Below are 21,321 nucleotides of genomic sequence, written 5' to 3' on the forward strand. Positions count from 1 at the left end.
TTTCTCTGAGATCCACGATTCTTCTTCTTTACAGTCACGGAAGAATTCAAAAAGCTTCAAAGCCTCTTCTAGCTGCGATTTTCTGAAACAGAGAAACAAACAGTATATCTCAGTCAGAATTAGCATCCCGTGGAGACAATGGTAGCATAATCAAAGGAGAATTTAGAAAACCAAAATCTGAATGCCTGTAATGTCTTTTTGTCATAGATTATTCATGGAAGACAACAAAGGAAATAAGATTCCATTTCCCTCTTCCTCTAGGAGATGAGGAGACAACCACGTGCTATTCAGACTTCACAGAATGCAAGTCAAAATAAACGCTGAGAATGAAGCTGTTCTTTAGCTATGAGAGCAAGTGATCTGGTTCAGTCAGCTGTAATCAAGACACTCAAGTTGCCTGTGTTATGCCTTTGTAAATAGAGATATGAAAAATTTCAAACGCTGGGAAGCTGTGACTTCTGATCAAGGGAGTGATTGATCATCCTAATCAGGAAGAACCAAGCCATAAACACAGCCCTACCGTGACTTGCTCAGAGTTATAAGGTTCTGATAGAGCTGACGAAGCATCTGAACTTTCGCATAAAGCACTTCTGGTTTAACTGTGCTGTCCTTGCTGATTTCAGCTGTCCTCTGGGTGATTTGTTCCAATCTATCATCATAGGAAGAGATCTGCGAGTCAATCAAGTTGTGCTTCTGCAGCAAATCTACTACTTCCAGGAGCTGTTTCCCACAGTCCTGGGAATTCACTAGCACCTGCAAACAAAATGAGGAAAAAAAAGACATTGGCAGAGAGTGCATCCAAGGACTCAGTACAAAGAAATCAGTTGAAAGGTTCCTGTTTACTCTCATAACTTCTAAAAGTAAAAGAATTATGTCAGCTAGGTAAAGTAAAAAAGCTGCCTAATTAGAGGAATCATACTTTTCTTTCAATTTCATAAGCTAATGGCAACAATGCAGAGTTTCTATCTACTCCAATGCAAGTAATCGTCTCTTCTAATAAGAGTATGTTTTCAAACCTAAGTTAATTCTACTGATTAAGCACTCAAGGTCTCAGAATTCATGGGCACGAGGAATAGCCCTTTGCTATACACCCACCTGTATCTACAATATTCCTTTTTATGGTATGTTTTGACTGCAATGTTTTTTTGTTTGAGGAACTTACTTGCCTTTGCTATCTAAATAATGAAAATAAATACTTCATAGTATTTAACTGGTGCCTGATGAGGGTACCAAGTGCTAGAAAGCCTGTCCTCTGTCTAATTGTATCGATGGATACAATTATCAATCCTGTTGTAAGATGTTATCTTTCTTTACCAATCTTCTCCCATATCCTCAGTCTATCATGGTTCCAACCATATTATTACCATTAGGTGTTCTTTGCTGACTAACACTAGGACAGAAAAATTTGAACTTACAGATAGCTCTTATCTTTAATTTGAAATTCACAACTTCATATAGCCTGTTGACTCTTTCAACTTAGGTACAAGACACCCTGTAGTCATAAGGATTTTCCTGTCTTTAGGTAAGACAAGGCAAGACCAAAGGATGTATACATACTCCCTGCCATTACAATATCAATACCAGTAACCCGTTATTTCCTATACTAAAGAGAAGACTTTGGGCTATGACACTCTGGTAACACTTGGATATTCTTCATAACAGCAATCACTGTGCATTTACAGTGGAACTTTTCTCTCTCACAAGCTTAGACACCTGAAAGTCAGATGTATGCCTGAGTTAGTCCCCACCTGTATAATCATTGGAGGTACTTCCAGAAGGTAATTCAGAAGAATTATGTGGAACATGAACAGGAGGTTGTTTTATTCCACTTTCACTTTTACACTTCTGAATTTAGGTGAGATTATTCGTGGAACGTGAACAGGAGGTTGTTTTATTCCACTTTCGCTTTTACACTTCTGAATTTAGGTGAGATTATTTCCCATCTTTATTTTACTACAGAACTTGAACCTGTAGTGCACTCCCTGTAATACCATGTCTGGCTTTCTGATTAAGGACAGCCCCTGTAGCAAAGCCTGTTTTTTCTCATGTAGTTATCTGCAATGCACAGTTAGCCATCTAAGTAAAAATGGTATATTTTTTCTATATCTGATAGACTTATCTTCTGTTAGCACCAGGTAGTCCCTGGAACATGGAGGTTTTTTTAGGGACACACACTGGTAGCAGTGCAAGCTGTGTGCCGGTGGAGAGGGCTCAGTACCTGCAGCTCTTTCAGCTCCTCTGTAATGGCATCAATGTCCCTCAGGAGGCCCAGAATTTCCTGCATTGTACCCAGGGAGAGTTGTCGTCTCTGCAGCTGATCCAGAAGGTCCTGCCATTGCTTTGAAATGCTGTTTTGCCTACAAAGGAAGGGAAAGAAATAAACAAATTGGACCAAAGACTTCGGGCAGCACTGGGAGATTCTCAGTGCTTGCAGCTTTAGAAGAGTTAATTGAACACACACAACTCTTACCACCAGTGCAAGAGGACAGGCCATGATCACAAAACAGGTCAAAGCAATGTTGTTATCCAGTTAGTGTGATCACAGGGAGGAATTCTGACTAGCACATCAACTGTCATTGACTTTTTTAATTTAGATATTGTTTTTTATGGATCCTCACACCTGATATCCCACATTGCTTTCATCTGATACAACGGAAAAGCTTGGAAAAAAATAAGTGGTCTTTGAATGGCTGCTTAAAGTAAAAAAAGAATCTAAACCATATCAGGAGTCACAATCTGATCTTATAAAGATTTTGGGTTACTCTCTTATAACTTTTTTCTTAGCTTTCCCACAGGTTTTTGATTTTTTTCTGAACTTACAAAAGCATTAAAATACCACAAGAGAAGTTTTTTGCATGGCATTCTTAGCCATTCCCAAATCAGGTTATTGGTAATCAGAGAAGACGTAATTTCTCAAGATTTGCCCCAAACTGGAGTCAATCTGAGAAGACTTTGCGCCTTAACTAATCTATATCTCCCGAGACTACATACATACTGAAAAAGGAATGCATTGATTTGGAAAAAAAAAATTATCCCTCTAGGCATTTCTGATGGAAAATATGATTTTTTTGGCAGAACAAGTATTTTCATGTATAATGAAAATACCTTAAAACTATTTTTCACGAGAAACCAGTTTGAGGGTTTGATCATTCAAGAAAAAAATAAAAATTTTAAAGACGACGAAGGATTTGTCTTATCTGCTGAAACTGTTCACAGGTAGAAGAAATTCCTTCAAGTTCTACTCTTAAGGAGCAGAGCTATGATTCATAGCTACAATTCATTTTCTTCCACCACACCACAGTTTCAGCTAATTTCAACTTCCACCATTACACAGTCTCATGACCATCACTCACTTCTTCATGATTTGATCTTTGCCATGATAGTTCTCCTGGCTGATGACTGTGGCCATTACATCCAAAGCTGTGAAGCGTTCCCTTCGGGGGAGTACATCTGCCACAATGGCTTCCAGCTTCTTACTGGCAGCCTCCATCCTGTCTGCGCTCTCCGGCCAGAAGTCCTGCTTCCCAATCACTTTCCTCATGTCTTCCAAGTAGGACTCACGCAGGGCTGCCTTCTTCAGGAACCTCTGGGCTAGCTGTTCCAGCCTTTCTAGCCTCAGCATCTCCTCCTGCAGTGCTCTTCCCCGGTTGTGCTCTGCCTTTTCCAGGATAATCCAGTGCTTTTCCACATCTTGCAGTGTCCTCCCCTCTGGGGGCAAGTATGGCTGTTGGTTGTTGGCTCTCTGCTTGGTCCTGATGTTGAAGAGATGAGCTTCAATCATGCCCTTCTCTTGATACTTGGGGGGTTTCTCCACAGTGCGGAAGGTCTTAAAGTTGGCCATGAGCAGCCACATTTCCTGAAGAGAGTTGGGGAAACGACAGTCATCCAGTTCCATCACCTTCTGTTTAATCCATTTCAGGAGGTCAGAGACCATCTGCTCATAGAGAAGCTTCAAATCATCTATCTCCTTCAGGAAAAACACGATCTGTGATGGGAATATGATGTTACAAGCCACGTAAGAAGCAGAATGAAGAAAGAGAGTTGAATGGAAACCATCTTCATAAACCAAGCTTAGGAATCAAATAGTTGAACATGTGTCAGGAAAATAGTATTTAACAAGCAGGTTGCCACAATCATCACCTTTTTATACCAATGTGGTGATAGCTGTCACATCTGAGGCCAGGTGAAATCCTAGAATAACTTTCCATAAAACACAGAGAAATAAATATTATTTAATGTCTCATTGCAATTTTTATTTAAGAAAAGGTTAATTTTGGAACAAATAGTATGCATGTGGAGACTGTCAGCAGTTCCTATGTGGGCTAAATAGAAAACAAGAATTCCAAACTGAGGGTTCAGATTTTTTGTTCCACAATGGGAAAAAAGATTTATTTTTTCCATTCTCATCCCTAAAAGCAAAACAATTCAATCCCATCTAGTATGCAATTACACCGTCTTAGCTTCACCACCTTAGGCTGTAGGAGACAAGATCTTGGTTCTCTCATGTCCACAGCAGACTGTGGTCAAACAGCCCCTTCTCAAGCTCTTCCATTGGAACTGTTTTTCTTTATATAAATTATCAGAGAATGTCTTGTGGCCAGATAGGGGTTTGGTAAGGATGTTAACTCTGATTCAGTACTAATTTTCCAAGTCCAGGACATTTATCTGTTTCATTTGTGGCCTGACCTGCCTTTATTTCAAGTTCAAGTCAACACTGGAGCAAACATTTAAAATGAAATCCATAATGAAACAAAAAGGAATGAAATCATCCTTTCCCTCCATTTTACATTTTTTTCCATCTTTGTCTTTTTACTTTATATTATATTTTTTCCTTGCCCTAACTTAGTAGCCTTCCTGCAGATGTCAGGTTTAATGCTGAACAATGTCGTCTGCCTCCATCATTCCCCTGCGTCTGCCTGCTCCAACCAGGCAGATCACTAAGTGAGATGGCACTGAGCAAAGACCCAGTCCCTGCAAGTGGTAATCTGCTTTTACCTACCAGAAAGAGCACTTGGCAATGAATACATGTCACAGTGTTGGAAGAGGAGGAAAAAAACACCAACCTTTAGGGCAGGAAAAGCAGCCCATGACATCAGGGCTCCCTTCTGTATATTCTGCCATCATATCCAGTTCTTGCTGAAAGATCCTAGCAAATGCGTGGTCACCTCACATGGGAGGGGGAAAGAAGATTTACCTCCCCGAGGTGATTCTCTCTGCCATCCTGGTCACACAGTCTGAATTCAAAGGCTTCCTTGACACATTCAGGCTTCCCTCCCCAATCCTATTAGTAAATTCAGAGCTGCCTATCTGAGGGGACTAAGGACATGAAGAGATTAACATCTGTTTTGTTCTCCTTCTGAATGTTTGTGTGTGTCAGAAATGCAGGAAGACAGGAATGCAATATGAGAGACAGACTGAAAATAGGGAAGGAGGCAAAGAGAAAAAAAGAAGCAGGTAAGTGGAAGGAGAGAGAGAAAAGAAAGAATAAATATAGCTGTACAAAACAGAAAAAACAGTGGAGCACAACAGGAACTGAAAAAGGACAGAGTGAGAAATACTTTTTCTGTTTTTTTCCCATAATACAAGAATTATGGCTTATTTAATCCTTATAGTTCCTCTAATAGATGCTTGGTGACTCAAGGACTATTTCAGGTTTATCAGAAGAAAAATAATGCTTCCTCGCCAAAATTCAGAGACTCATGTGTAGACCAGTCAAATCTAACTGCCTACTCTCCTCACTGATGCCCAATCTTTTGACCAAATTCCAAGTCCTGCTCTCATCTAACTCTTCTCTTCAGAGAACTTCATTGTTACTGATATATGTTTCAGGATCATCTTGTTCTTGTCCCAGACCACTTTGTTAGCTGAGCAAACCCTGCTTTGCAAAACCTTTTCACTTCATCACCACCAGGGAAGTCTTAGTTTGGATTTTTATGCCTCCCATTAAGCAACATATTCCCCCCCTCAACTGCACAGGCAGTTCTCCAAGTCCTGATGTTCATGTAGGACCCATCCTAGGTGCACAGGTTTTCTGTGGGCTATTTGTTTTGTATTTTTGACAAAACCAGAATAAATTATTCTGAAGGTAGAAATGAAATTGTCTCTTAGGAAAGTGGTTTTCAGCGGAACAACAAGATTCCTTCAGTTTTCCATCAACAGGATGCACATAGTTTTTAATATAGCTCATGATATTATGTGGGACAAAATGTATGTGTAAATTGAAAAAAAATTTTTTTTTAGCTTTGGGGTTTTTTTTCCTTAGGAGGAGCACCCCTTCATTTTTCATGTCTTTTTTTTTTCCTTTCTCCATTTTGTACCTAAGGAGTTAGAAAGAAAGGATGAGGATTTTCACAGGAACTAAAAAATCCAAAGTAGTCTTATAGAATAAGAGATCACCTTTGCTATTAAATCAGAAAATTGTTGACTAGGTCTGCTTTTGCCTAACAGTAATCCTCCCAAGATTAATGAGATCTGTATGCCTCAAGCTGCCTTGGAGCCGTATCAGTTCTCAAACAGACACTGTGAGGTCAAAAAAGGATTCATTTTCAGTAACATAAATGCAAACCCCCTTGAGAGATCAGAGAGTCTACAGACACTTCTCAAGATTCAAGTGATGATAAAAGGTCACTTCAAGTTCAAATAATCCTGACATTGAGCTTGCACAAAACCCCCCAAACATTTCCAACATAAATTTAGCTTTACGTATTTAACTTTAACTTCTCAAGATAGTAATGCATTTACTTTTGTAAGTCGCTTTTGTATTGTCTGGCCTTGTTTCAGTCTGGAGAAGTAGTGGTAATAGAATGACACATAAGTCATGATGGATCTCTCATCTGGATAGGGTACTGCCACATCCTCAGCATCAAGCAATTTGCTGATTCCTAGCTCTTTCTCAGCAACATCGAAGGCGTTGTTCAGGTTTTTGATGGGCTGGTCCTGCCGCAATGAGCTATAGTGGATAAGATCAGGCCTGGGCAAGGAAAAGAACAGGGCGTGGAGAGGAAGAAAGATTTATGTTTGTCATAAGTTCTTTCACATTATAAACCATAAACTGTTTATTAGACTAAGGAATGTGACATTAATGCTGAAACTATGCTGTCAGACCCTGAGCTTCATTCAAGAGCATCACCCCTTACCTACATAACAGGAAGAAAATTGTCCCTTATGAAATTGAAATATCACTCTCAGCAAATCTCTGCCCTTCACTTATTTATCGTCTTCACTGATGGGTGAAAACCAAAACCCACTAGAGAGGCAATTCTGAAAAGGGGGGTGAATCCCAGCTGAGGAAGTTACAGGATATCACCATGGTATCCTGCCAGAAAATGTAGCAGAACTGTTAATGGGAGAAGAAATACTCAAGGTTCTCCCAAGTGGTTTTTCTCAACTGCCTTGGGCTGTTTTCTACACAATTTTTCAAAAGGAGAAAGAAAGAGACAGGTTGTTTACTCTGCTGCAATTAAACCAGAAGGTATACATGCTTATAAAGTTCATACCACAAAACCAGTCTCTAAAATAATTTTTGAAAAAGAGCAAAGGGACCATGACTGAGAGGCTGAGACCAAATAATGGGCAGCACTGTTCAGATGTGTGATATTGCCTTGGAAATTTGATTTTATGCTCAACAAAAGGAACTACCAAACAGAAGCTTTTGGTCCTTCCTTCCTCAGAGAGAGAATATTCATTTAAGAAAGCAGAGCCTTCAGTGAGAGAGAGCAAAGAGAATTTGAAAGTTTCTTGACAAATACTTGTAATTCAGACTCTGGAACAACTTGTGCCAGAGCTAGAAACAGCAATGAGCAACTTCTCCTGAACTGATCCATCAGATCTTACCTGTGAGCATGTATGAGTGCGTTGAAGGCCAGCCCATCACTCCAGCTTTTGGAGAAGTCCTTCACATTCACATTGGAATAGCTGGCAGTTTTATGCTGACACCAGAGTAGTAAGGCTTCATTTGCCAATAGACCATCAGCTCTGCCTCCAAATTCTTCCTGTGAAGAGAACAGGGAAAAGAAAAATCAGTGTGAACAATACATGGAAGTAACATCAGTGGGTTTACGCTTGTGTTCCTGTTCCCAAAGATCACTTTGTATTACTTCCATCCTATTCACAAATCCCCTCAAAGTCATGAGTTGTAGACTGTATCTGCCATGAAGGTAGAATGATTTAACATGAAAGGAGAAGTAAAAGTGAATTGAATGAACTCAGAAATTATAACATGAAATGCAGGTGTTAAAAGGTTAAATGCTAAATGTTTCTCTTCTGCAATGTTTGTAGAAATCAAGTGGAAAGCAAAGCTCAGTTATTTGCTTCCTTAGCTGTGAACTAGAAATCAGAAACAAAATATAGCATATCCAGGTCTAATGTTAGAAATTATTAACTTTGATTTCATAATACCTTCGTAGGATCTTATCTTTCATGTACTTAGAGTACATGTTAAATAATTTAAAAAAGAATGTTTTTCTTCAGAGAAAGAGCAAAGTAGCAGCCTGCAGTTCAAATCTAGAGAGAACTGTTGTCAGAGAAATTCTTTCTGGAGTCAAAAGCCAGTAACACATTTGTGGAAGAGAGTGAGGAACATGAATATCCTATCTATCTCCAAGTTACTGTTTTCTGTCTCTTTGAGAAACTATAAAATGGATTCAACTGCTTTTAGAAACTGCTGGCTGGCTAACTGGGTAATATTATAAGATCTGCATGATCAAAATGCAGGAAACATCATCAAAATGGTCCTTGCTGGCCTGAAACTCTACAGAGTTTCTAAAATACTCTAATCAGGCAAAAAGACAAAGACACTGTTTTACCTTGTCAAGTTTGATAAACGAAATCTGAAATCGAAGTATAATGATCCAGATAAGTCCCAGGATTAAGGTTCTGTCACCATCCACGATGTTCTCAGGACCAATCACTTTCACTTGTACCTGCTAATAAACCAATATCCATTCAGCATAAAAGTACTCACGTCCAGCTCCCTGAAGGAGATATCTGTGTAACAAGCTGTTATCGAAGAGGGTTTTCAGGCTGTTTTCTTAAGGAAACAGGTTTTAGGTGATCTCTTCATTTCTCTATATACCTGCAAGCTCCCATGTTCACACCCTAGCTCTCACATGTACCAAGGACGAGTTTCAGCAAAAGCCTGGCAAAAAGATTGCGATCTCAAAGATTTAAAGTTCCTGTAAGGGTTTTGAAAACTGATGGTTAAGGAGAGGAAAGAAACACAGCTCCTTTCCTCCAACACAGTGACAGCAGGTCAAACTCAGAGACCATCTCCTCTGTCTGGTCCCCAGCCAGGTAGTCAGCATACAGCTCTTGGGCTCACCAAACAGTACAAACATACTAAATAAACTAACATACTAAACAAGGCATGGCTGTCTTCTCTACTATTACTTGAGCAGAAAGCAAGTTTGTCGTTTATGCCAACAAAGCAACATCCCTTCAAGAAGTCTGAGCATGCTTCCTTCCTCCTCTCTGGAGGCTGGACTGATGTGACAAGTGATGGCTGCATGGTCCAGCTGCCAGAGCCTGGATGTGCACATACCACTGGGCCTTCCACAGTGTGTACCCTTAGCAGGCATACGGCAGCTGGAGCCCCGTGCTGTATTGTATTTGTTTTGTAATTAGTAAAATCCAGACATTATATACTTTCCCATGCCTACTGCTATGAAACCCCTCTGCTCCTTTGGGAGCATAGCAAAAAATGATGATTTTTCAGAGATGTCTACAATAAATTCTTTGCTCAGAAAATAAAAAAATTTACATACTAGCTTGTAGATGAAATGAGGATGCACAACTGAAATAAATAAAACCATTGCAATGACTTGCTGAAACTGTTAGAATCAGAGCTCTAAAAATCTCCATTTTATACTAGGTAGCTTCACCTTTGCCTAATGATGTTTTCTCTCCCTCAACATCTGGGAAAACATAACATCTAGAAAGATATAGAAAAGCAGTATATTTTCATTTAGGTGTGACTTGTTTTGAGGGAACATTAGCTCTTTATAAGTCATGTTACTGAAATAACAAAGAAATTAAAATCTGATGACTTTTTTTTTCCCTTTTAATAAACCCTTGGCCTGTCTTCAAAGAGTATTTTATCATGTATTAGAGGGGAAAATCATAATGAACATAATACTATAATTAGTTAGTAACATACATAAGCTATTGTGATCTCTAATATCAATATTAACTTACCTTGGCTTTCAGAAATGTGATGGCTTTGCTGTTGTTCTCTAGAAAATGCACTCTCATCTTTCCCCGGTTCGGTCTGGGCAAAGCTTCTCCAGAGAGTAGCTCCAAGAGTTGCATGAGAGAGATGCCATCCTTCAAGTCTGTGTAAATATCTTCTATCTCAACCTTTACCTACGAAGACCAGTCAGACAATACAGACTCTGGCTAGAACATTTGGCACACAGAACCCTCTACTTCTAATACTAAACAAACAACACATTCTTGCTGTTTCACTGAGTCTTCTGTATGTCAGTGCATATATGCAAAAAGTGATGAATCTTAATTCACAAAAAATGGATTTGCAGGAGGATTGACATCATTTATGAAAGTAGGCTGAAGTAAAAAAACACAACCACAACTGAACAAATAAAGAAAAAAGCAGGAAATCGTGAAAAATATTTTTAAAAATCAGCATTTTCAGAATCAAACATTTTGGAAGTGCTGACATTTTAAATTTCAATTCAAATTAATCTTTTCAACTTTTTATTATGAGTAACGCATTTCATTTAAAAATTGATCTTGATAATGCCATTCAGTGACTCGGTTTTCACTCCATAGTCTCAAAAAAGTCTGTTACAACCTGCTTAGACCTGCGCTACCACCCAAAGTCTCCATATTTTTAGCCAGAGTCTCACACTAAGCAAGAGATTAAGATCTTTTACAAAAATGTATTTCATTGCTGCCAGTAGTGAGGTCACCCAGTGCTTAGGTGATACAACATGACATAGTGTGTACTCTGACCTAACAAAAACTTGCCTTGGGCATTTGCTTTTGGCCTTATGCCACTAGCCATCAAGAAGTGACATTAACACCATACCACACACTCAACAACCATTTACTGTGATTCTGAAATCATGGTAAATAACCTTTTTGTCTTCAGAAAAAAAAATATTTCTGAAGCTAAGTAGTAGCCTTTGTAATTCAGAGAATAGTTACATGTAGGGGAAAAAGAGGACAAGTAACAGACGTGCTTTTTCATTCCTGACCAATTATTAAACAGTTCAACAGCACTTATCTCCAGAGAAAGAAGAAAACACTGAAAGTGTAAAAGCAACTCAAAGAGACTTTAAGTCTGTACTGTGTGCAGAACAAGAATTTACAACTTTCTCTGAGTCATTATCTCCAGGAAAAACTCCCTGTTTAGTTGCCAACTTTATTTCTTTTTGCATATTAAATAAACTTAAAATTCTACCTATGGTACATTACTATAAAAAAGTTAAAGCTGTTATATTCTGTGACATTTCTATAAATTAAGAATAGTTCCATTTCTTCATATATCTGTTTTATGCCTCACCCAGCAATAGCTTTAACAGCTTTGTTGCATCATTCTTCTCATAAAGATACCAGTCACGGATTGCTTAACATATTCAATCTAATAGCATCCTTAGTGCTAGACTTGAAGTAGTCAACAGTGCAACTCAGAATATGTCCTCTAGTATGATCCAATAATGTTAAAGTGCGTGTTGAAAAGCTGAGACTACATTGCTGAGAAGACCTAGATAAGCTGTCAGTCTCTGCACCATTTCTTACCGCATATGGTTTGGAAAGTTCTTGCAGGCTTTTTCCCCCATGCTTTTATGATACATGAACAAGTACTGTGCAGGAAGTTAAGACTGACATTTTAATCTTTGAACTTGAAGGTGTTTTTAAAATGAGAAAGTATATATATTTATCTGTAGCTAAAGAGAAATAATTTCCTACACCACAAAAACCTAACTTTCTGCAGGTGGCAAAATGAGAATGTGTTTTGCAGTTCTTCTCTCATGGTAAGAAAAGTAAATTTAAAAGATCATTGTGCTCTGAGGCTGCCTTTGCACCAATCACCAACTTAAAACATTACACTGAAAAAAGTGCAGCTAGTACTGAAACATCATATTATAGTGATGAGCTAGAATGGAACCAACAGGCCTGGTCCTGCTTGATGTCACCAAGGGCCATTTTCATTAATATCAGCTACAGACTCTAGAAAAGGGAATTGGTTTTGGATGATGTAATTCCCTACTGTAACACAGCTACATTATTTGTGCCTGAAATGAGTTTATCTGCAGTAAGTCTGGAGACTTTTGGAATACGTTGGAGTTACCTTGCACACACAAATCAATTGTACACTAGCTCAGAAGCTTTTTCGAAGTCTGAGACTTACTGAAAACAAACTGGTCTGTACTTGCATGGTAGATATCTGAAATTGCTAGACTTAAGGCAACTTTTTCAGAGTCATTGAGCAGCAACTCAAGCTGGACTGATCAGGCAAAGCAGAAAGTCTTAAATTTTGGCCAGGCAATTAAGAATTGAGCATTGTTTGGGGAAATCCAGATATTTGCAGATACTTTACTTATAGGAAAAAGAAGAGCAAATAAAGATCTTCCTCCAAGATGATCACCAAGATACAGTGGACATCACAATATGACAGAGTTATACAGTCTACAAAAGTGAACCCAGATTTCAGGGAAGACTGATAACATGAACTATGGAGACAGATGTAAGCTAAAAGATACAGGCTGGAGGACTCTGGTTAGTCAAAGTCTTCTTTACTTGCATATATGTGTAATGACAACACTCAGGAAAAATATGTAAAAAATAACATTTAAAAAAAGAATACAGTGAGTGAAATAAATAAAATAAAAAACAGAACAAAAAATCTCAAATTGAAGGAACTACCTACATTATTTCTGAAGAAGATGTTGTTCATCCAGTTGGTGAAGGTTTTCTTTTGCATGGACATACGCTGCTCCTGCAGCTTTTTGATGTGATCTTTTTCATATTCGGTACCCATGGCCACCTAGGAAGCCAGAAACTGCAGTGAGGTGCTCAGAGCTGAAGAGATCTGCTTGGCCAGCTACGAAAAACAGTAACATGCCCAGTGTATGTAGGGAACCCAGCCCCAAAGGGTACAAGATTCAATACCACACCCAGTATAATACCTTAATTTCCTTTTGCTTGTACTTTGCACTTTAATTTCACACAACTTTATTTTAAACTTACTTGAGTTCTCCTTTTTAAAATGCATCTCTAGTTTCAGGATGAAAATATGACATGTATCTATGCAGCTTGACTTACTTTCAGTCTTTCCCCAGTCACTTGATGCCATGAGGAGCACCATGATCTGAAAGCCACCAGTAACTTCCTTGGGTGTGCTGGAAGCACATGACAGAGAACTGATCTTGGACTCTGTCAGAATGAAGGATCTGCCAATCACTTCCAATGCAGTGCTTGAAAGTGTGAGCACTCGTTGAGATGCTGCTGTTGGCCTTCAGATCACAGTATTTCCAAGAGAAATCAAACAGCTGCTTAGAAAGAAAATAGAACCAACTTGGTTCTTTTCTTTCATGAGTTCAGTTTTTGCATATCTGTCTCTGTAAGGATGGTGACACAGGTCCATAACCACATGGACAAGATCCTAGGCTGGGCGTTGGGAAGCATTATTCCTCTTCCCCAGGCTGTCACAGGCTTGTCTGCCTCATCTGTATCAGTTAAAAATCAGGCTTGTAATTCATCACAGCACCCAAGCTGAACATTCAATAAGATTAGAAAGGAGGAGTCTTCCCTTTAGAGTCTGTGACACAATAAACCAGATTCCAGCTCAGCTGAACAACTCTTTTGGAGTCATTTGGCTTACGGTGTAAATTTGTAAGAGCAGTGACCTTGCTGTTATGAAGACAAGAGAATCACTTAAAAAAAAATAATCAGTGTAAGATCCACAGCTACAGACATCTTTAGTGACCAAACATCATCTGCTTGGACTACTGCCACAATTATAAGTATTACCTAGATGTCAGCCTAGCTGCGAAACCAAGAAACCTATTGGAATAGTGGAAGAGGAGAGGTGTGTCTGCTGCTGTCAATCCACTAAAAAGAGAGAAGGGAATGAAAAATTAAAACCCCTGACAAACGGCAGAGGTGTGGAGCAGGGTGACCTGCTTCCCAAATATTCTCGGTCCATTTTGCGAAGGCCCAGCTCTGAGCTGTTCCGGGCTCTGTGCCCTTTTAATTCATAAAATATAAAATACTGAAAAAAAGCCCATTATCTGTCCTAGCGTGAGAAGACGGCAATAGGGAACTAGCAACAGCAGCCACTGCAAATGGAAAGTTGCTTGCCTGATAGGCTATTAGACTATAAAACTAATAGTCTAATAAATATTAAAAATGTTGCCATTTTTCAAGATGAAAATGTGTGCGAAGAGCAGAAGCAATGATTTGTTACTGCTTTTTTTTTTTTTTTTGGCAGATGTTTTTTAACTCCTAGTGCTTGATTTCTGCAAAACAGGGACAGCATTGAAACCTGAGAGTTCAGCAACAACACAGGGAAAGATCATGACCGTAGATGAAAGCCTTATGAAAGGAAAAATGTAGCAAAGTTTGAAATAAAACTATAAAGAAGATCCTCACAATATTTTCTGATCTTTTGGGCTAGTTCAGCACTGCCTATTTTCTCCATCTGGAGAGCAGATATTCAAATAATTGCCTTTCCCTGCCAGAGGGTTGATATTAACTCATCCCCATGTAATAAACCCATATAGCTAACCCATATCATAATGCCATTTCTGAATTTGCCAAACAATTCTCAGAATGTCTGTGGGCTCCTTTTTTAAAAAGGGTTGTTATCCAAGCATTGCAGCCACCCTGAACAATGACTGAACTGATTTAATTTAGGTGCAAAGGAAGCTTATTTGTTGAGCTACTGCCTCACAAAACAGCTCACCTGTTTTACTAAATTAAGTTAGAAATGCTCCCTGCATTGGTAGATAATTACCTGAAGACAGATCTGTAATAGATTATCTGCATTTGCAGGATGCAAAGGCAGTGCTAAGAGCCAAATCTAGCTATAATGATACATTACAGAAAAAAGATCAAGGAATGTTAGAAAAATGGACTTACTCCGGTTTGGAGGAACCCCTTCCTGACATTCAGCAGTTGGTCATTCTGGAGAATGACTTCCAGTTGTAGAACCACTCCTATTCCTACGTTCAGCTCGCTGTCTTCACGCAGATACCTTTGAATTCAGGAACAGAGAACAAGTATTTATGATCTACCTATGAACCTTTCATCTGATCTGAAGGAAATAACCAGAACACAATGAGTAAAGGTTGTCACAGGCCTTGACTGATTCTTACACTCAAAAATGGCATCAAAATTGCTATAAAGCAGTGAAAATAGTCATCCATGATGCTGATGCTGTGGTAAAGAGCATCTTTCACAATTGCACTGAAGGCGCTGACTGATCACAGGCTGCTTTTCTAAAGGAATTCTTACCTGGGAAATCGAACCCGACAATGGAGTCTGAAAATGAAAGCACAGCAGAGGGTACAAAGATCAGAGCACTTCCCAGGTGGTTAAATTGGGATACAGCAAATGAGAAGGCCAAATGGTGAAGCATTAGGAATTTACCAGTCACTGCTTTGAGGAAGCTCATGTGCACAGATACGTGCTGCTGGTAGGGCAAACTGGAAGGAAGCTGGCAGTGCCAGCCGCTTCTAAAGTTTACTGTCAATGGACTTTTCGTTAATAACAAAAGGGAAAACAATGCTGGTAACTTATATAGCAGCGAGTCCTTTCTGTCACTTACAAGGTCGCACAAGCACAGAACACACTGACCTGGCATCATCACCAGGAACCAGAGGGTTGCTGCTGGGAATCACTGCTAGAAAACAGACAGGCATCTGAAATCAGAAGCTGCAAGTGAAGATGTCCAGCTGAGAGATGTGGTAAGGGAATAGCAGTCTTTTCCCTTCGGGCAAGTGTAGTTTAGTTAGCAACCCAAAGTGATGGAAGAAAACACATAAGAAATGAACAAACCCCCCAAAACTCAGCACAGACAAAACTTGATCCACAAAATCTGTATCTTCATACACACCCTAAAGAAATGTCATACATTGTGTCACATAAGACAGCTAAAAATAAAAAACTGAATACATATGTTACAGGTATTACTCAAAATATTCAGTCCAAATTCCTGGACTTGTGTTCACCAGCCAACTAATACAACAGAATTCTTGATGATCATTAAATGGGAACAGGATAACAGGAGGAAAGGGATATAAATTCAGCAACTGTTTACATCTCTTTTGTAAGCTCATTGCCTGGTTGTAATTCCACTCTTCTTTCGTCCGTCTTGCTTTGAGTTATATCTACGTTCTTCTAAAAGCAGGATTATAGGTTATCTAAACTATAGGTTTAGATCTAGTACAGGTTGGCTAGCTTGCATGTGTTGAGAAAATGTCCTTCCTCCTGTCAAACAGAAGGCAGAGAACCAGTAGGTGTGTTGGCCCTGGATGCAGGCATTTCTCCCTGTTGCAAGTTAATTATTACCTAAACGATTAAATGTGTGGAACACTGGCTTTGCTTTTTATGATGATACAGGGCAACGAAAGATCTGGTATAAAATGTCACTAACTCCTGAATATCTATCTCCATTTGTTGTATCTATCTACAGTTCAAAGTTAAAATGGTGGACATTTATGTGACACTGATAAATAAAGCCATTTCCTCTGTTATTTATATCCCAACAAGGTAAGAGGAAGGGCACAACAATATTTGTGTGTGGTTTCCTGGAGGGACCAGGAAAAAAACACCCCTCCGGGATAATTATGGGCCCGCTCTTGCTGCCTTTGCAGAGAAGGGGAGCCTTTCCACCGAACTCAGGAAGGAGAAGGGCACAAAGAGCACCCTGCCCTTGCCCTGTTGTCAGTCTGGAGTGGTTTTCTGTGATGGCAGCAGCATTTTCTTGTTTCTTAACAGGAAGGGCCCTGATGTGGGATTCCCTTCTGCAAAGTAGCAGCCACATAAGACGCATTAGTTTTTTTAGCACCCTTTCTTATCTGCCCACGATTTTGTTCTGCTTAAGATGGAAATAGAGACCACGGAGATCAAACAGACCTCATGCCCAAGCAGCCTGGCCTGCAGCCCCGAAGCTGCTCTGCCACCAGCCCTTCCACTCCTGGCAACACTGGGTAAAACAGAGGGATGTGGAACTTCCTCTCTACCTATATGGATTATTTTTTTTTTTCTCCAAAACATAATCCTCCTCCTCCCATAACAGGTATGTGAATTCCCAGGTCCTAAGACAGGGAGAAACGCTTAATTCCCCTGTTACAAAGAGCATAAAAGCAATGGTCACAGGGCTAGCAAAGGCTTGCAGATCTGGAGGTTGCTGCTCCCACCCCTGAGCGGAGGGCTATTCGCCATCAGCCTCCCCGGCCCCACTCCCCTGGCAGCCGCACCGGCTTCCCCCTGCAATAGCCCTCGCCCAGCGGGGTGGAGGGACCGGCCAGAGGGGAATGCATTGGCACAGGCAGGGGCAGACACCTCCGGCTGCCGGCCTGTCCCCACGTAAGGCCATTCACCGCTGACAGTCCTGCAACTAAATGCCCCTTTCGTTGCACCAGGCTACGATGTCCATGCTCTGAGCGGCTGCTGAGCAAAGCCAGGTCAGATTTGAAAGGCACGTGGCCGTATTTGTGCCTGCCCTCACAGAGGACTGAGCTCGTTCCCTCGGCTCAGGTGGAAAGTTTGGCACAGCCCACAGCCCTCCATTACGTATGCTTTAGCATACACACGCCCCTGAAGGTACGTGAAAACCCTTTCTGAGCTCTGCTAAGGAGAAGGTTCCCCAAATCTCAACAAAAATAAGTATGTTAAGTACAAACATGTGCATGACAGCTCAGTCCTCCACCTCCCACTGTGTCTCCAACCATGTTGCTTCCACATGCGAGTCTCAAAGCAACAAGCATCTGGGAAGGCAGCTGCCTCTCAGGGCCGCAGCCGCCACTGAGGGCCACAGCCTTGTAGCCCACAGCATACCAAGTGAGCACAGAAACTAGCCCACTGCCTGGGGCCAGCAGCCTGGGTCCCACAGGTAGCCCTCCCCTCTGCTGCCCTCCCCAGCTCCAGCAAACAGCTGATGTTCAGTCTCACCAAGGCAGCGTGGACACAGTGGGAGGAACCATGATCCCAGAGTATTTCCTAACTTCATCTTGAATTACAGCAAGCCTTAGACCTCAGCGTGGCACAGAGGAGCTGTGCTTTGGAGACTGAGAGCACCGGAGAGCAGCAGGCAGTACTTATTGCAAGAATCTACTCTTTTGGTACACTAAGGCTGAAGAAAAGATGGGGAGTTAGTCAAAAGCAGGTTAGGAGAGGTGTGGAGACCTCAGCCATCAGCCTGCACAGATTCCCTGCTTTCACAGGCCTCTCAGCTGAACTTTGTCCCTAAATAGCCAAATACTTCTCTCCCCAAGAGGTTCCAGTTCACCACCCCCAGGCACACCCCCCCTCTGCCCCCCACATACCTGTCTTCCCAGCGCCGTCGTCACCAGCCACCCCGGGGTGCCACCCACCCACGGGCAGGGGGGTCCCCGGCGGATGGAGCCCCAGCTCCTCTTAAAGCTGAGCTCTGCCTGGGAGGCTCTAAACCAGCATCCCAGGATGCTGGGTTGTTATAAACCTCAGCCTCCCCATGCTCTAGTCTAAACTAGAAGTTGCTTTTTTCTTTGAATAGTTGGCTGGCGGCAACATGACATCAACAGGGAGCAGAACTCAAGCAGAACAGTCGAATTACATCATCCAGAGGAACTGGAGCCCCTCGCTGCATTTGAAAAAGAGGACAGCTTAAAGCAAAATCAGATGGATTTATTTTTCCTGGCATGAAGAAGTTCAGTCATCTTTTTGAAACAGAAAATATACGATTGCTTGTTTAGTCATGAATTAAAGACATTTTCTCCTCGGAGCTGTTTATATATAATCTTGAAATTTTCCTTCTGTTTCTGAACCTCAAACAGTTAACGTAAGAGCTTCAAAGGCTTTGCAGGATGAACGCATGGGACAGAGGACTTTAATTCTCTTTCCATTTCATACAAACATAGATAAAGGGTTTCAAGTGACAGAATAACCTTAACATTTTGAACATTGAACTGAAAATAGGCCTTAGAAATCACCAAGTTGGCAGTGCCAGATCTAACTAGTGTATTTTTATCATCTGGTTTAGATGTTTTTATTCATTGCTGCTAAGGAAGACCACTGCATGAGGGCAAAACTTCTCCTTTACAGCTGTATTTTAGGGGGTTGTTTGTATATCTGAGTGATAAAGCATTTAGCTCTATTTATTAATGAAACAAAACTGTGAGACTTACATGAGGATTGGATCTCAGCACCCTCAGTGCCAGAGCACTACTCCCTACCCACAGGGATGGTGTATGTCACGGTGTGCTCTCAGGTTGTGGTCCCCCACCGTCCCAGCCAGCACGTTACCGATTACAATCACAGCCCCCTCCCAGCCCAGCCATCCCAGTTTCACTGAGAAGGACACCCAGTCACGTGGAATGATTGAAGGTAGCTGGCAAAAGACGTTGTGTTGTATAAACAGTTAACATTTAAGGGTGCAAATTTTAGCAGACAAGAGATAAGTCAGGGTAGTGCAAAATGAAAAGTGCAATTACTCTCCACTGTAGGCTAAAACTGCCAAGTCCTGAACTTAGTGGTTATAGTTACATTGTTGGTTAGTTTCTTACTTCCAGAATAGACATGAAATGAATGCATTTGGAAAAAGAGACACCACAGAATGATCTGAAATAGGGAATCATTAAACATAAGCAACATCTTTTAAACAAGGAACTGTTGAAATGTTTTAAAAATGACAATCATACATAGAAATCTTACAGAGCATCTGAAGTACAGCATCTGGTGAGAGATACATACCATCCGTGTAAAATGAGCTACTTGCACTACAGTGAAATCTTCAGAGCTCCAGGCTGAAGCAGAGTATGAGATGCCAAGCTAGCAACACCTTGGAAAGAACATCGACAAGCTCCATCTCAGAGAAAAGAATAGGTGGGAGAACAAGTTAAACCTGGCATTAATGAGTTTCCAGTATTCAGTGGACCAGAAAGTAACTGTGAGTCCACAGTCTATCACTAGGTACAAATCTGCGCTAGCATGAAGTCCTGGGGGGAAACGGAAGGGAATCCATCTCTATACCATGGTTTCCACGAGAGAAGATGTTTTTCCCTCAAAGGTCAGAAAAAGCTGTGTAGATACAGGACTTCTGAATACAGTTGTGAAAGACATGTACACCTCCTCCTGACTGTGTTTTGATCACAACAGGTGTTTGCTGGGTTTGGACATTTATTTCCAGAAGATAGCTCATTGCCACAAATCCTGAGCGAAGGGAGGCACCTTCAGCAGATGTGTGTGTGTCTGTCTAGGAAGGGCAATGCAGCCAACTGTTTCTCCTGGGGTTTCCTACCCAAGTCAGGCAGGCTAGCCCAAGGGCCAAGCTTCCTAAACCGTCCTCTGCACTCACATTTAGCACTTGCAGCATGGTAAAGCCTTGGATCAGAGAAGCTCAGAATAAAGCAGTGTCTGCTCCAAGGCTCTTACAAATACACCAAACATGGGAGCCAATAACAAGGTTTGGAGAAACTAAATGGTACAGTATGCATAAATAGAAATATTTCACACTTTAAGGGTGACAAAAATTGGAAGTAATAGTTACTGCAAAACTTAGTCGAACTGGTAGTGTGACTGTTCATCCACTTTTCCCATTGTCCAAATATAAACCGTGGATTAAAGCAGAACATCTAACTATGAATTGTGCTGCAAATTTTTCAAAGTCTGAAATGTCTTGTGTGTGGAGTATGTAAAACACCATTCTACCAAAAAAACCCAAATCCCATTAAAAACGTCACCTTCTCCAAACTACTGCTGACTTCTGTAAGGAACAGTTCAAACAAGCCACTGCAATTCAACAGCAGCGTAGCCTCCGGGAACCCACAACATATTGTTTGCATGTGAAACACTTGCTTTCATGTGACATACGGCATGACCACCACAAGCGTAACAGCTTAGCTTACTAACACTGCTCCATACAAACCTTTTTAACTCTGCAGCAACTTGGACTTGATAGTAGTAGGAGCGATAGCTAAACTGTAGCATCCTGGTGGCACAGATATATCTTTGGAGACACTTCAAGTAAGTCATGGGTATATGAGAGAAGGAGAGGAGCAGGAGGAATTAATTTAAGCACAACATTAATATGAATGCTCTACTGATATAATTGGTTATTTATAAGTAACTGGTAGCCCGGCTTCCACTAGTAGTAGT

At 40.8% G+C, this 21,321-nt stretch overlaps 1 protein-coding gene across 1 annotated transcript in view; it reads right to left on the reverse strand.

The window, feature by feature from the left end:
* The window catches only part of LOC104621171 (spectrin beta chain, non-erythrocytic 5-like), a gene marked incomplete at its 3' end in the record, with an annotated part of 26,488 nt that extends 5,447 nt beyond the window's left edge, over positions 1-21,041 (reverse strand). The window contains exons 1-11 of the mRNA XM_010287589.1: positions 21,037-21,041; positions 15,103-15,217; positions 12,890-13,006; positions 10,192-10,359; positions 8,795-8,924; positions 7,834-7,972; positions 6,742-6,970; positions 3,354-3,985; positions 2,219-2,357; positions 521-753; positions 33-82 (exon numbers count right to left, since the gene is read on the reverse strand). Of these exons, the coding sequence (XP_010285891.1) occupies positions 33-82; positions 521-753; positions 2,219-2,357; positions 3,354-3,985; positions 6,742-6,970; positions 7,834-7,972; positions 8,795-8,924; positions 10,192-10,359; positions 12,890-13,006; positions 15,103-15,217; positions 21,037-21,041 (1,957 nt within the window). The remainder of the gene's footprint in view (positions 1-32; positions 83-520; positions 754-2,218; positions 2,358-3,353; positions 3,986-6,741; positions 6,971-7,833; positions 7,973-8,794; positions 8,925-10,191; positions 10,360-12,889; positions 13,007-15,102; positions 15,218-21,036) is intronic.
* Between the last annotated feature and the right edge of the window lie 280 nt (positions 21,042-21,321).

The sequence above is a fragment of the Phaethon lepturus genome, unplaced genomic scaffold, assembly GCF_000687285.1.
Source record: "Phaethon lepturus isolate BGI_N335 unplaced genomic scaffold, ASM68728v1 scaffold3445, whole genome shotgun sequence".
NCBI lineage: Eukaryota > Metazoa > Chordata > Aves > Phaethontiformes > Phaethontidae > Phaethon > Phaethon lepturus.